The 15338-nt window shown below is 35.9% G+C and overlaps 3 protein-coding genes across 3 annotated transcripts; all 3 read left to right on the top strand.

Annotated features, from left to right (window-relative positions):
* Positions 1-198: 198 nt before the first annotated feature.
* LOC130943181 (protein Brevis radix-like 4) lies at positions 199-4313 on the top strand. Its single transcript, XM_057871059.1, has 5 exons — positions 199-635; positions 716-1095; positions 3140-3275; positions 3512-3912; positions 4000-4313. The coding sequence occupies exons 1-5, from the start codon at positions 513-515 to the stop codon at positions 4076-4078; spliced, it is 1119 nt and encodes a 372-aa protein (XP_057727042.1). The 5' UTR covers positions 199-512; the 3' UTR covers positions 4079-4313.
* Positions 4314-5723: 1410 nt separating this feature from the next.
* LOC130984146 (protein BIG GRAIN 1-like B) lies at positions 5724-6779 on the top strand. The gene has a single exon (XM_057907575.1). It carries the CDS (start codon positions 5724-5726, stop codon positions 6777-6779), a length of 1056 nt encoding a protein of 351 aa, XP_057763558.1.
* Positions 6780-12045: 5266 nt separating this feature from the next.
* Positions 12046-14548, top strand: LOC130984130 (uncharacterized). Its single transcript, XM_057907574.1, has 4 exons — positions 12046-12658; positions 12739-13085; positions 13136-14146; positions 14246-14548. Exons 1-4 carry the CDS (start codon positions 12046-12048, stop codon positions 14546-14548), a joined length of 2274 nt encoding a protein of 757 aa, XP_057763557.1.
* Positions 14549-15338: the final 790 nt, after the last annotated feature.

Below are 15338 nucleotides of genomic sequence, written 5' to 3'. Positions count from 1 at the left end.
CGAAATTCATATTCTAAGTGACCACAACTACTAAGAACCCAAAACCGAATAGGACTGAAGCGAAGCCCAAACATTTTTTCTCATAATACCCAACATAGTCAAAACCGTTTGGCGTGTGAAGTGTCAACGAAGTTGAAAAAACAGCAACGGCAGAAGGTGGCAGAGCCAGTTGACTTCCGGTTGCAGGTTAAGAATTAACAAAAAGAGTGAAATCCACAGCAACAGCAATGAAAGTCTCCCCTCTAGCCCCCCATTACCATTATAGCCACTACCAAGCATCACCAAATCAAAACACATTATATTTTTAAAATTAACACACCGTCGCCACTGTCTACCACCAACATCCACCACTAACTCCGGTTTTTTCTTAGTAGAATCTCTGGTTTCGTTCGGCGTTAAAGTTGGAGCTCATGGCGGGTAGTTGCAGTAGCACAATATCGGTTTTCTGAATTCTCCTTCTTCTGCGTGTTTAGTTTTTGTGAGCTGATCCAACTGGGGAGAAGAACTCGAAAATGCTTACATGCATAGCACGTCCCAAGAAATCAGGCACGGCCAGCAACAACGAGTCTCTGAGTAAGACCGATGATTCCGATCCCAACAACAAAAACCAGTCCATGAAATCTCTCACTTCCCAGGTAACTCAAAAATTGAACAAGACTCTGTTTCAGTTCAGTGAGTGTGTAATTTGCATCGTCATGTATTTTTTGTTATTCAGATAAAGGACATGGCGCTGAAGGCGTCGGGGGCGTACAAGCATTGCGCGCCGTGCACGGCGGGGCCAGCGGGGAGACTGGTGAGGAGAAACGGGGAGTCGTCGCCGGAGACGGACTCGGACAGGTTCAGGTGGTCGTACCGGAGGACAGGGAGCTCGACGAGAGGTTGGGGGAAGGAGATGGAGGCGAGGCTGAAGGGGATATCGTCGTCGAGTGGGGAAGGCACGCCGAACTCCGCCAGCGGACGGCGGTTGGAGCCGGTGGTTCTGTTCGTCGAAGAGAATGAACCAAAGGAGTGGGTGGCGAACGTGGAGCCCGGCGTTTTGATCACCTTCGTGTCGCTTCCACGTGGCGGCAACGATCTCAAGCGCATTCGTTTCAGGTGATTAGTACTCTCTCTCTCTCTCTCTCTCTCTCTGTCGTATCGTTGCTTTCGTTGCCGTTTTACTTTTTCCTTACTGGTATTTGTTTATTGTTTGGATCCACCTTATAATTAGCCCGTTATCATGATGTTAATGATAATTGATAATAATAATCAGTGTCTTTTGCTTTTGGGGGAGGTCAATTTCCCAATTCTCACACTTTCGCCTTCTTAGTTACACTTTCACTCCATCTTCTGGTTTCACAAGAGGTTGCTTGCTGATTGAAAATATTCAAGTTATCATTGTTTTGATTCTTTCTTCTGTTGATGTAAATTTGTATATTATGAGAATGTTATTAAAAATTATTTCAGAAAAGGAAAATCTTAATATATTGTCAAAAAAAAAGTTACTCACATAAAGATAACCATTAAGACACAATTAAATTATATTTAATAATTTAGTAAAACTTATCAATTCATCTAATTTTCTTATTCTTAATTATTATCTTCACTTACGATTATATGAATGGTCGCATGTTAAACTGGATATATGCAGTGGTTAAAAGATATACAAAACAATATAACATGTTAAAAATGCCTAAACAAGCTTTGGATATAGTTTTAACAGTAGTTTTTGTTGAGATTTTTTTTTCTTTTGTATATCAAGAGGCTCACTCTTTTCCAAGATGTGTACTAGGATGGATGAATACATATAACACTAGTGCTAAAAAAATAGTTTTTGAATAGATATTGGTGCATATCAAGTTAAACAAACCTCACAAGTTATAATGTTATATAACTAATTGTTCAAATTAAGTTATATTGATGCAGTACTAGTCTAAGGTTGTGTCTGATTGATATATAAAAAGAAGGACTTTTATTGTAGTAGCTGTAGGAACTGAAGATCCTATAATATGCTCGGTTGTAACTGTGACCATTTAAGTATTCCAAAGTCCAAATATCCCCATGCAATGATAATGAAGGAAGCATGCAAATTCAATCTCTTCCGTAAATATACACGAAAGAGTGTAGGTAAAGGGTCCTACATTTCTCAGGAAATTTTTCACGCCCTTGTCAAAAGCAATCAAAAAAGGAGAACTTTTGTGTGGCCCCTGTAAGGTGGTGGTGCCCCGCTGGTGGGTCAATTGATTCTTGATTGTGTTTGGACCCCCTTTTTCCGAGTCTTTGTCGATTTGTCGGAGCCATTTAATTTCTTCTGCTTCCTTTATTTTTAAATTTCGTCCGGTACCACTTATGCTCAAGAGTGAAAGACTACGCAAGACAAAAATAAGAAACTACAAGGTGCACATGAAATATAAACTGAAACCCATATAGGTTGTTGGTCCCACTTGACGAATTCTGATGTAATGGCTAGTTAGCTACCAATATTTTACTATTGGGTGGTCTATGAAAAATACAAACTCAATAAATCAGATTGTTTTCTAATGCTACTGTGCTACTAATATTAGCTCAAGTTTTGTTGGGTATATATGAAATAATATAGTTGCCACTAATTATGTTGTGACCCACCAGCTTTTTGATTGCCCAGGAAACGCCAAATTAAGGTCAAATTTGGCTGTAGCACAGCTTTATTCAGGGCACCGATTGCCTAGACATTTTTATATTTTATTTATTCTTGAGAATTCTTTGTCAAAAAGTAAGTTGAGTAACTTGGCGTAATTGATTACTGTGTGTCATAAACCACTAAATATTCAACAAATTCTTCTAGAAAGGTAATTTGGTCAACAAAATAACGTAATAATAACAACAAATCAGTAGTTAGTTGATATTCAAGGGAATCATTTATACACAACATGGCAAAAATAACTTCATTATATTACAGCATGAGAGAGTTATTATTCCACCTGCCTACCCAACATTGAAAAAAAGAAAGAATAAGAGAAAGTGTTTCGGTTTACTGTTTCATAATATATGATTGCATTGCTTCTCTCCTCGCCGAACTTGATATGATGTTATGATGTACATATAGTTAAAATGTTAGCAGGAGGACTACAGTAAAAAGTATATTGAATTGCATTTTGGTTTGTTTTGTATGTATGCATAGTCGCGAGATGTTTAACAAATTGCAAGCTCAAAGGTGGTGGGCGGAGAACTATGACAGGGTGATGGAACTTTACAATGTTCAAAGGCTTAACCGTCAAGCATTCCCTCTTCCAACGCCGCCAAGGTCCGAAGATGAGGTAATTTATCTGCCTCCTAGACATGCAACATGCATGTAATAGTTTCTCTGATCTTTCACATGAGAGATGAGACAAATTTAATTGAAATGTTTAGTAACAAAAAAAATTAGTCAAAAATATCATTCCTGCAAATTAATTTACTGATTGCTACTACTTCAGTTCTCCCCTTGCATTGTTCAATGCCTTATTGATTAACCACACAATATTAAGTGATTGTTTTGCTTTGTTGATAACAGACCTCAAAGCTTGAATCAGCAGAGGAGAGCCCAGTAACACCACCACTAAGTAGGGAAAGACTAACTCGCAATTTGCACCGTCCAACAGGTATGGGAGTGGGGTACTCTTCCTCGGATTCCTTCGATCATCAATCGATGCAATCCCGGAAGCTGCATGAATTAAATGGTGTTAACTCAACTCCAAAAGTCTCAACCATTAGTGCTGCCAAGACTGAGATATCGTCAATGGATGCTTCAATCAGAAGTAGCTCATCCAGAGAGGCTGATCAATCCGGCGATCTATCAATCAGCAATGCAACCGATTTGGATACTGAATGGGTTGAGCAAGATGAACCTGGTGTTTATATTACCATCAGAGCATTGCCAGGTGGCAAAAAGGAGCTCAGACGTGTTAGGTTCAGGTACACTGATACTAATGTTAAGGAACATGCCTTTAAGCATTTGTCCATAGAATTTACTTCTTAGGTGTTTCATCTTGTGTTGTGCAGCCGAGAAAAATTTGGGGAGATGCATGCTAGATTATGGTGGGAGGAGAATCGTGCTAGAATACATGAACAATACTTGTGAGAACTACTGCTGAATGCTGATCATGCATGATGCTATTTCTTATTAAATTGTTTTGCCTATTCTTCTAAGTATGATTACAGTTATAGGTGATGAAGATGTTAGTAGAGGTACTATCCTCGCGCCTCTCAAGCCCTGTTTTTGGCTATTTACATATCTCTACTCACACTTCAGGTTGTTCTGTTGGATGTGGCTGGCAAAATAAATATATAGTTTCGTTAATTAATAATACTATTGGTGGATCAAGGGCAACAATTGCTTATTTAAACGCTTTTAAGAAGTCTAGTAGGTGTATATTATTATTAGATTTAGAGGAGCAAAACGGATATATACTTTATAGAAAATATAAATTAATTTTAAATTTAATAATTATAAAATAAAAAATTTATACATAAATTGGACTTTAAAGTAAAATTATGAAAATACTCCATTCGAATTTGTTTATTTGATTTATAGAATCATCCTAATTTTTGTTCTTTAAATAGCCACTTTTGTTTTTTTTATATTATATTTAAATATTATAGTACAAATATAAAACTCTTAGATGAAATGCAGGTTGAATATGATATTTCAATAGTTGAAATTAATATTTAATTTTTTAATTTTATTTTTTATAAATCATGATAATATCATATATTTTCATTATTATGAATAAATAATATTAAAAATTATAAATTATTAAAAAGAAAAAAGAAGTAATATATATGTTATAATTAATGAATACAATTAGATCAAAAATAGAAAAACTACAAAAGACATGATATGATCTAGTGTTTTAGGAATTTATCACTAATATACATGTTTAGCAAACTAAAAAGAGAAATAACATAAGAAGGAATAAATATAAAATGAAAAAAAAAAGTATATTTTATTATTAAATTTATACCAATAAAAGAGAATTATGTTTTTCCTTATCGAATAATATTATTCATTTTTTTTTCGTCATTCACAAATATGTTTTGGTCCAATGGTAAAGGCGCAGACCTTGCATGTAGAGTTATGGGCCTTTCCTTATCCATACCCATGTTTCAAACATAAAAAGTTAAAGCCCAAATCTACCAAAAAGAGAGTAAAAGGGCAATGTTTGTGTCTCTTAAGGCCTCTGCTGAAACTCTCCTTTGGGTTTTGTGATTCGTAAACTCATACTCATAGTCTCATATATTGTAAATAGCATTATTGCCACGACCCAAAAAACAAAAAAGGAAAGCATAAAAGGGAGAAGGTTTCAATGGGGCTGCTGTTTCTGGGCCTCTATTCGGGTCGGATCGGAATTATCCGACCCTACACACGTCAAAAAGAGAGAGAGAGAGAGAGAAAAGGAAGAAGGTGGCTGAATGCGGTGAGATAAGTCAGAAATCTGAACAGATCAGCCGCACGCGCGGGAGTGACTGCATTGTTGGTGACTTTTTTACCCTCTCACTGTCTTTCTGATTTCTTTAATCTGCATCTTTCAGTGTGTGTCTCTCCTCACACATATATCTTTCTCTTTCTCTGAGGATTCCCATATGACGCTTGAAGCTTTTGACATTCTATCAGCAGACATTGCTACAGCCTTTTCACTTTACCCTCTTTAACTACCCCTTTCACGCACGCACGCACACGCCACTCTCTCTCTCTCTCTTCCCCTATAACTTCGGGCGCAGAGAAGATGCTGCATACAAGGCAGAGATCCACCACCACCACCATGGTTCAAGTAGCTGCCTCATCCTTCCCACAAAGAAGGAGAACTCCTTCATTCTCTTCCTCTCTTCTCGACGCCATTTACCATTCTATCGACGAATCAAAATCCCACCTTGATCAACATCAACAACTGGGTATCACTATGAGTACTCCCTACACTACCGCCACCACCACCAAACACAACAACCATGGCGGGGTAGAGAGAAGAACCATTAAAGAGCGCATGGACCTCCGCCGTGCCGTCATGTTAGAGGATTGGATCGACAAGCACACTTCTTCTTCCTCCTCTTCTTCTTCCTCGGAAACTGACACATCCACATACAACAAACAGCATAAGAGACGAGAAGGCGGCGGCGGCGGTGGTAGTTTCGCGAGGACAAAGTTAAGGGCCATGAAGATCTACGGCGAGTTGAACCAGAGAGTGAAGCAACCAATTTCACCGGGTACGGGTAGCAGAATCGCTAGCTTCCTGAGCTCAATCTTCAGCTCGGAGAATGTTAAGAAGGCAAAGATGTGTTACGTTGGTGCAGTAGAAGATGTTAGCTTCGACCACCACAGTAGTAGTAGTAGTAAATCAAAGTCACCACCGTGTTTCTCTTCCTCTTCTGCTTCTTCATTTTCAACAAGGTCTTGCATGATGAGCAACAACAAGACTCCTCCTCCTCCTCCATCTTCCAAAGGAAAAACCAGCAACAACAACAAGAATGGCGGTGTGAAAAGGTCTGTGAGATTCTACCCTGTTAGTGTCATCCTTGGTGAAGATTCTCAACCATGCGGCCACAAGTGTATTTACGAAAATGACCCTAATAGCCTAGGCCTCTTGCCTCTGCCTAGTTTCAAAAAGAACAACAACAGTACAGAGAATGATGATGATGATGATGATGATGATGGTATGAGTTGTTCAAGTTCAGATTTGTTTGAGTTGGATCACCTTATTGGATCATCAGCTGCTGGAATCAGATTCAATGAAGAGCTTCCTGTTTATGAAACCACCAATTTAGAAGCTTTGCGTTTTTCTAAGTAGTTATTTTATTTTTAGTATGTAGTAGTAGTACCCTCCAGAAATTGTAATTAAAAATAATCCATTCTTCATTCATTAATTGATATGCACTCATTTTCAATTTTTATTATTCATATGCTAATGAATTTATTTTTGTGAATCTTTATTATCTAATTAGATTTGTGCGTGTGTGGAAGAAGCTCATGATCACACTCAGCTCGTACAAATTGTCAAAGAAAACAATGACAAACTGAAAAGAGATAAAGAAAAAGCAGACCCCATAAATTTGTTTATTTTTTTCCCTATCCGATGAGAATTGAAAAGTAAAAAAAAAGATGCTTTTTCTTCTCCACTGGCTTAGCACATGGCATCAGTGAGGCATGGTATTAGTAAAAAATCTTCCCCACTTTATCGTCATGGAAGATTTAATAAATAAAATGATTACAACCTCACAACACTTTTGGCCCCGTTTGAAATTCGCAATTACAGTGTGAAATTGAAACCGATGATATATTCTTTGGTTGTAAAGCCAAAATTGTAGCTAATTTGATAGCTCGCCATATAAACTAGTAGGGCCTTGATTATATATTGGAGAAGTCAATACAAATAATTGAAAGATATGATATGATATCATAAGGCATAATAGCTTAAACAGTGATGATATTTAGTTATTTACACACAAAAAGAAAATATGAATAATATGCTAAACAGCTCGAATTGCTTGTTAGTTTCAAATTAACTGTTCACACCACTATAAGAGAAATAATATAGGCAGTGATAAAATCTGATTTTCACCAATAATAATAATAGTTTGAGAAAATGCTAAAGTAGTAAAAGCATAATTCACTGTTATATAGCTACATAAAGTGACCACTAACCATAATTTGCCACATTATTAAAAGTTTTGTTTGTCTACTAAATATGAGTACATATCATTTGTTGGCAGGGACGGATACTGAGGGAGCGAATAGTGGTGTTGGTTTTCCTCAAATTTTAAAAAATTATATGAAATATGTGTTTAAAAAAATAAAAAATATTATATAATTTAGTAGTTTGATATATATTATTTTTTATTATGTGATAAATTTATATTTTAATTATTTAATTTATTAATATTTTTTATTTAATTAATTTAATATCATATATTTAAATTTTCATATTTTTAAATTAATTTTCATATACTTATTTTTATATTTATTTTTTAAAAATTTATTTGTTCTTTAATATTAACATATTTAATATTTATATTATTATATAAAATATTAATAATGATTTACATAATTATATTTTGATAATTACATTTTGTATTGCAATTAAATATTCTTTTCTTATAAAAAATACTAATTTTTTCCTAAATTTATATTCTTAAAAAATTATCTTACTTTTTTATCTTAACTCATTTAATTTCAATTATCGTTTTACTTTGATATTTGTATTTTATATTCTTTAAGAATATTGTGTCTTTTAAATAATTAATAGTTTATAATTTGTTTTTAAATTTTTTAACTTTTTGAAATAATTAATTTTAATTAATAAAATATATAAATTTTTTAATTTAACACATTATAAAGTATTAATATTTTTTATAATTTTATAATATATTATTAATATTATTGTCTCTTTTATGTAATTGTTAAGTCAAAAATAAAATTACAAAAAATAAGATTTTATTTATATATGAATAAAACTAATTCAAAAACTACATATTATGCTTAATTTATTTTTATATAATGAAAAATATAATTAAAAAATTAAAAATTTTATCTAAAATTCATTTTCTCTGTATTAAAATTTCTTGATGCGTTACTATTTGTTGGCACATTTATTTTTCTTACTCTAAAAGTAATAAAAGCTCAATTAAAAGTTCTCCTCTTTTAATAATATTTAAGAGAATCATTGGATGTGATTGGAATCATATATCATCGACGAATTCGAAACTACTCTTGCATTATGAAAGCCTCACCAGGGAAAAAGTTCAAATAATTGCACAAAGAAATTAATTAAATCATTCTCCCTTCTAAACATGACATACAATATTAGGGAAAAATAACATTAACGTTCTTATATTTATATTTGATAATATCACTCTATACATATTTTTTGATATTATATATTTATATAAATTTATAAAAAAATGACGATATCAAAATAAAAAATTGACAATATTAATTCTTTAGTAATACAGAATTAGTTAATTAAAAAAGTGCAACCAATCAAATCATCAATTCAATTGAAATTAAATAAGACATATTGCCAGTGAGAAGAATTGGGGGATGTTTCTCACCAACCATGCAGAGCCTGTGGCATGTATATATGAACTATCCAATGCAAATGCCATAAATGCGTATAGCAAATTCATGTGGAAGCATGCACCATATCACTTTACATAATATTATCACTGAAGCCAAGGACCACATACCAGCTATATCTATATGACTTGCATTCACAAATACATTTGAATCCTTTGGCATTTTCTTTGGTATAATTTAGGGTGCAAACTTCACCAACTTGCCACGCACATATTGTGTATTTATATATAAAGGCCAATGCATACAACTAGCATACACTTTAATGTTTGATTTTACTTCTATTTTAGTGTATCAAATAAATTAGCAAATTAATTGATTGTTTTTGGGACAATGTTTCAGATTATTTCTTCAAAGTTTAAAAGTTCATATATATATACACATACATACAATAATATTGGAAAAATAATAAAAATCAGTCTGAACACTCTAAATTTATTTTATTTAATATTTATTAATTATTGTTAGAATTAATAAATATTAAATAAAATAAATTTAAGAGAAAAAGACAAATCGATTTCTGATTTTTTGGTCTACGAACATTTAAGCCTCTAAAGATTTAAAAATACATTTAAGTCTCTGACATCTTCAAAATCTGGATATATCGATCCGTGATTTTAATTTGTCTAATTTTAAAAATTCTCTCATGTGTGCATCCGTATCAACTAAGTCAGTACAGCGAGGGTTATGCTTGATTTTTCTGTTGAGTCTGACAAACCAAAATGAACATGAAAGATTTATAAGTCCAAATCTTAAAAAGGTGAAGGACTTAAATGAAATGAAAGATCGATAAGTTCAGATTTTGAACAGATCAATGACTTAAATATATTTTCAAATTCTCAAATATCTAAATGTATGCGAATAAAAAAGTCAAGAACCTATTTATCCTTTTCTCTAAATTTAAATTATTAAAACTGATTTTTTATTATTTCTATAACATTACCGATACATATATAAAAACTAGAAAATTCAAGTTTTCTGAAACAATATCTTCATTTGATTATCTTGGAAATTCACTTTCCAAAAAGAAAAGGTCGTGATATCATCAACTTTCTTATTTCTGTTTGGCGTACAATTATCAAAATGGACGTATTTTTCATTGTGTTTTGGCATGTGGAAATTATTAGAAGAGTATCCGATCTTGTATATGCAATGCCAATACTAGACGGTGAATGGAATTTAGCCATAAAAAGCAAAATAATAATTGGTTGGTACAGCAAGTACCTCACCACCTTGGATTGGTTGGCCCTTTCTTTGCCTAACTCCCAAACACAAAACTGAAAATTACTCTGTTAATTAATTAGAGAGAACTACTAACTTTTTTTCACCATTATTTCGAACGACAATACGATCTTTAAGGGAAAAATAGTTCATTTCAATTTTTATCTTTTGTTTTTACAACACAATGTAGTCTTTTTATGTGTTTTTCCCTCAAGTTTGAATAAAAAATATTGACATATCACGTTATATAATGTGATAGTTCAGTATTTTTTATTTGGATTTAATAAAAAAATACATTGTATCACAAAAATAAAAGACAAAAATGAAAGTAGACTATTTTTTTTTCATAAAAAATCATAGTGTCATTCAACAAAATAATTACGTCGAGTTGGTAGTTCACACTATTAATTAATTATAGTGGATAACTTATTAATCCTACTCTTTTTTTTTTCATGAACTAATTACATGATCTAAAATGTGATTTTTAATATTTTACAAGTTTACCAATGGGTATCCATTATCGAGCACAAATGAGAGCTTTTGGAGTTTTTATTAATATTGTATTTTGAATTTTAACATTTTAAATTTTAAATTTTTATTTGATTTTAATTAAATGTATTAGTTTCTCTATTTAATTGTATTACAAAAATATCAAATGTAATATGTTAGTAAGAAATAACATTTTAAAAAAATAAAATAAGTCATCCAAACTCTTCTTTATGATCTACTTGGTGACTTGTGAACAATATAAAAAAGGAACTTAAAAATCTCAAGCTCTTCTTGTTCTTTTTGTTCTTTAAAAGATTTATGTAAATTTAAATTTTATTTAAAAATTTATTATTAATTAATAAATTATTATATATCAAAATAAAATTTAAATTTTTAATATTTATTTAAATAAATTAGTAAATTTATCACTTGATCAACCTAAGGTAGCCATGTAATTGGTATTTTCAAATGTAAAAAAGTACGCATGTTTTTAGCTGATCATGGAAAAAATAAAGAAATGAGTGTGCTTTATGGGCTACAAATCAAGAATTGGGGCAGAAAGAAGGGCGAATGCATGTAAGACAGATTCACACGTGGTTAACTTGGAGAGCTCTCGTTTCCCCACTTAGCTAGCTTTTCAAAAAGCCAAACCATCCATCACGTGCCCACGTGTGATTCTTACACCTGCTTTTTATGTCCCCACCCTATTATTGTTGCTGCTATAAACTCATAATAATTTATAAACACTTGCAATGGGCTCATTAATTTAAATATGGGAAACATTTTGGTGTATTGGGTGAAAATAGAGCAATTATATGTATTACAAACAGATGGACGTGTCAGATAAAGGATCCAACACGCAGGGGGCGTGGTGTTCACAACACGTGGGAAGTGTGGAAGTTAGATGGCATGCTGTAGTCGAGCCACGTATGCAGCACGCGGGGGGCGTACTTAGTCAGCACGCAGGGGCGTGCTGACATGGCAGAACGAGGTTGGGCAAGAGTAGCATCACACAAGGGGCGTGCTGAGTCAGCACGCATAAGGCGTGCTGACGTGTCGACGAGTGATTGGTCCACGTATGAACCACGTGGGGGCGTGTTGATTTAGTACGCAAGGGTGTGGTGACACGTGTCAAAGTGTGATTGGTTGAGACAGGCAGCACGTGGGGGCGTGTTAAGTGCAGCGGTCTATATAAGGAAGAAATCGAAAGTGTTTTCCATATTGAGTGAGTTTTGAGTGTGTTGTGAGGATTCTTTGAGGCTGTTGTTGGTGTAATGGAGGGCACCGCAAATTTGGTGGTGTATCATGACGGTGAGATAATACGTAATACTCATGAGGGAGTGAGGTTTGTGTCCCAGAATCCGTTTTCGTTTGTGGTTTCATGCACGATGACGTTAATGGAGCTGCAGAACGGCCTATGTCAAAGCATGGAGAATGGTACGTTAATGAGAGTGAGCAGAATTCTGTACCGGAATTCGGTTGTGGTTTTTGGTGGTCTAATACAGTTTGACACCATTCCGATCACGGATGAAGCGAGTATGCAGAATATGTTTCAAATTCACCAGCAGACTTATACGAGACACCCACAGATTGAGTTGTACATTGAGTTTGAAGCTGTAGAGGCAGTAGCGGTCCAAAATGATATAGATGTAAATGATGATATAGCTGCAGTGTACGAAGGAATGAATAGTGATAGCGAAGAGGACTTCGAAGCCACTTATGAAGCCGACGACGAAGATGAGGATGGTGATGTGGGAGTTGAGGCAGCAGCAGAGAATGTAGTGGTGCATCCGTCGAGCAGTCAATCGATGGGCGTTCCACCTTTTATGCGTGAGTTGGATCTCGACGCCATGCATGCCCCCGAGTTTCCGGAATATGCTAACATAGGTACGTGTTGACTAAATAAGAAGTTTTTGTTAGTTTATACCTTGGACTGTGCAATAAACAATGATTTCGGCTTTCTATAGGAATTGCTGATCCTAAGGATGGAGAGTTCCGAATTGGAATGGAATATAGTTCTAGAAAGTCGGTTGTCGCAGAAATTAGAAGTTTCACTATATCTAGAGGAGTTGACTATGATGTGTATGAGTCTGAGCCACAGACGTTCTATGCAAAATGCAAGATGTACGGTCGTGGATGTGACTGGCTTATCCGAGCCAGCTTGATACGAAAAAAAGGTTGTTGGGAGATACGCAGATACAATGGTAGGCACACGTGCACGATCGGAACGATTTCACAAGATCATTCCAAGTTGGACTCGGATACAGTTGCTGAGGCTATAAGACCATTGATCGAGACGGACCCGTCCATGAAGGTGAAATCTATAATTGCGGAAGTCCAGTCAAGGTTCAACTATATCATCAGTTACCGAAAGGCTTGGTTGGCAAAGCAGAAGTCTGTTGCCAAAGTTTTTGGCGATTGGGAGGAATCTTACCAAGCATTGCCATGGTGGCTCTCGGTCATGTGGAGAAGATTCCTGGTTCAGTTGTCCAAATAGAAACACGACAACTGTACAACGGAAATGAGGAGGCACAAGGTGTAAAAATACATCATCGTGTATTTTGGAGTTTCAATCCATGCATTAGGGCTTTCAGGCATTGCAAGCCCCTGGTTCAGGTTGACGGCATACACCTATACGAAAAATACAAAGGTACACTTCTAGTCGTTGTTGCACAGGATGGGAACCAGAACATTGTGCCTATCGCCTTTGCCTTGGTGGAAGGTGAGACAGCTGATGCGTGGCACTTCTTTCTTAGGAATCTGCGAATGTATGTTGTTAGAAAAAACGGTGTGGGTATGATCTCAGACCGGCATGAGTCAATACGGGCAGCAATTAATCATTCCGGTGGAGACTGGCAACCTCCAAGAGCATGGTGGATGTTTTATATAAGACACATCGGCAGTAACTTCTTAAGGGCATTCAAAGTCCCTCACTTGCAGAAGCTTGTTGTCAACATAGGGTATTCAAGAACGGTGGAGGAGTACAACATCAACTATAAGAGGTTGGAAGAGCGAGGCGAGGCATATGCTAGGTGGTGCGATGCCATCGGACTCAGACATTGGGTATTGGCATTCGATGAGGGACATCAATGGGGCCATATGACAACGAACCTTGTCGAGTGCATTAACTCAGTGTTGAAGGGTGCCCGTAATCTACCTGTGTTGGCGCTGGTCCGAGCAACATATTATAGGTTAAATGAACTCTTTACGCGGAAGAGTGCCGAGACTCATGAACGCAAGCGTGCTGGATTTATGTACTCTGCATTTGCGCAACAGCGGATAGAAGCAAGTATGCAACAGGCTGGGAATATAGTTGTGCACCGCTTTGATAGACGAAATGAGGTGTTTGAGGTGCGTGAAATGACTACTGAAAAGGTGTTAGTTGTTGATCTTGCGCGACGGACGTGTGACTATGGGCACTTTCAGGTTGAATGAATACCATGTCGCCATGTTATTGCTTGCTGTGCTAACCAGCGTCTCGATTGGCAGTTGTATATACATGATGTGTACAAGATGACGGAAGTTCGTAAGGTATATAGATTTGAGTTCACATCGTTAGGAGATCCCGAGACATGGCCTGCTTATGAGGGATCCACATTGGTGGCTAATCCCGCGCTGAGGCGAACGTCTAAAGGCAGGCCCAAACTAACCCGATACTTGAATGAAATGGACTCACGTGACATGCGTGGTCCTCGGATATGCCGTCTCTGTGGTGCTCAGGGTCATAGTCGGAGTAGGTGTCCGCAGCGTGCTGGACCGAGTGGTGCTGGTTCATAGTTTAATATGTTCATGTTTGTACTTTTTAATTTGTATTTCGTCAGTTGATGCTTTTGAAATCAGACCTGTTTATATTTTTCAAATGAAGTCAATCCGTTGATATTTTAATGTCTGCTTAATATTGTCATTAACTGATTTTCTTAAGTTAATATACAAAATACATGAACTACGGGTTACATAAGTCAACAAACCAAATATTAAACACGAATTACATTAACTTAACTCTGAAAATAAAATCTAGATAACCTAAACCAAAGCTCACTTCTTTCCAGCTAAGTACTTCAGTCCCTTGCCCATAATGCCCAGACTGAACTGCGATGGAGTATACCTATCAGGTGAATTTCACTCCGTCCGTAGGTCATATGGGTGACCTCGAACCGAGTCATCCACCCCCGGATCTCCCGAACCACCTGCCTCTGTAGGAGCGGCCGACCCACATGCATGTGTCGGAGCGGCAGACCCACCTACCTCTGCTGGAGCAGATGATCCGGGGTTGAACGTGTCAACAACTCTGTATGCCCGCTGACGCTGGATAAAACCACTATCACATGACGCACTCCCTGACGTGTGGTCAGAAGTACGTCCCAGGAAACCATGAGCCATATCTACTGATGCCCTATGTGGATCAGCTGACACCGACAGTGAAGGGATACCACTAAAATCTGACCAGCCACCCAAACCAGTCTCTCCGCCGCTGGAGAACTCAAACCAATCTGTACCGGAAGGAATGGTAAGTATGGGATCATGATGCTGGCCGGACTGACTGTGGTTACTATGCTGAGAATGGTGG

The sequence above is a fragment of the Arachis stenosperma genome, chromosome 1 (assembly GCF_014773155.1).
Source record: "Arachis stenosperma cultivar V10309 chromosome 1, arast.V10309.gnm1.PFL2, whole genome shotgun sequence".
In the NCBI taxonomy this organism is placed as follows: Eukaryota; Viridiplantae; Streptophyta; class Magnoliopsida; order Fabales; family Fabaceae; genus Arachis; species Arachis stenosperma.
This window is presented reverse-complemented; position numbering and strand designations above follow the sequence as displayed.

What these genes read in the sequence shown, in the direction of transcription:
- LOC130984146 (XM_057907575.1), top strand. Translation starts at nt 5,724, where the DNA reads ATGCTGCATACAAGGCAGAGATCCACCACCACCACCATGGTTCAAGTA.
- LOC130984130 (XM_057907574.1), top strand. Translation starts at nt 12,046, where the DNA reads ATGGAGGGCACCGCAAATTTGGTGGTGTATCATGACGGTGAGATAATA. An exon ending in TCCGGAATATGCTAACATAG is followed by an intron (nt 12,659 to 12,738) that starts GTACGTGTTGAC and finishes GGCTTTCTATAG; the next exon opens with GAATTGCTGATCCTAAGGAT. An exon ending in GTGAAATGACTACTGAAAAG is followed by an intron (nt 14,147 to 14,245) that starts GTGTTAGTTGTT and finishes TGTGCTAACCAG; the next exon opens with CGTCTCGATTGGCAGTTGTA.
- LOC130943181 (XM_057871059.1), top strand. Translation starts at nt 513, where the DNA reads ATGCTTACATGCATAGCACGTCCCAAGAAATCAGGCACGGCCAGCAAC. An exon ending in TGAAATCTCTCACTTCCCAG is followed by an intron (nt 636 to 715) that starts GTAACTCAAAAA and finishes TTTGTTATTCAG; the next exon opens with ATAAAGGACATGGCGCTGAA. An exon ending in CGCCAAGGTCCGAAGATGAG is followed by an intron (nt 3,276 to 3,511) that starts GTAATTTATCTG and finishes TGTTGATAACAG; the next exon opens with ACCTCAAAGCTTGAATCAGC.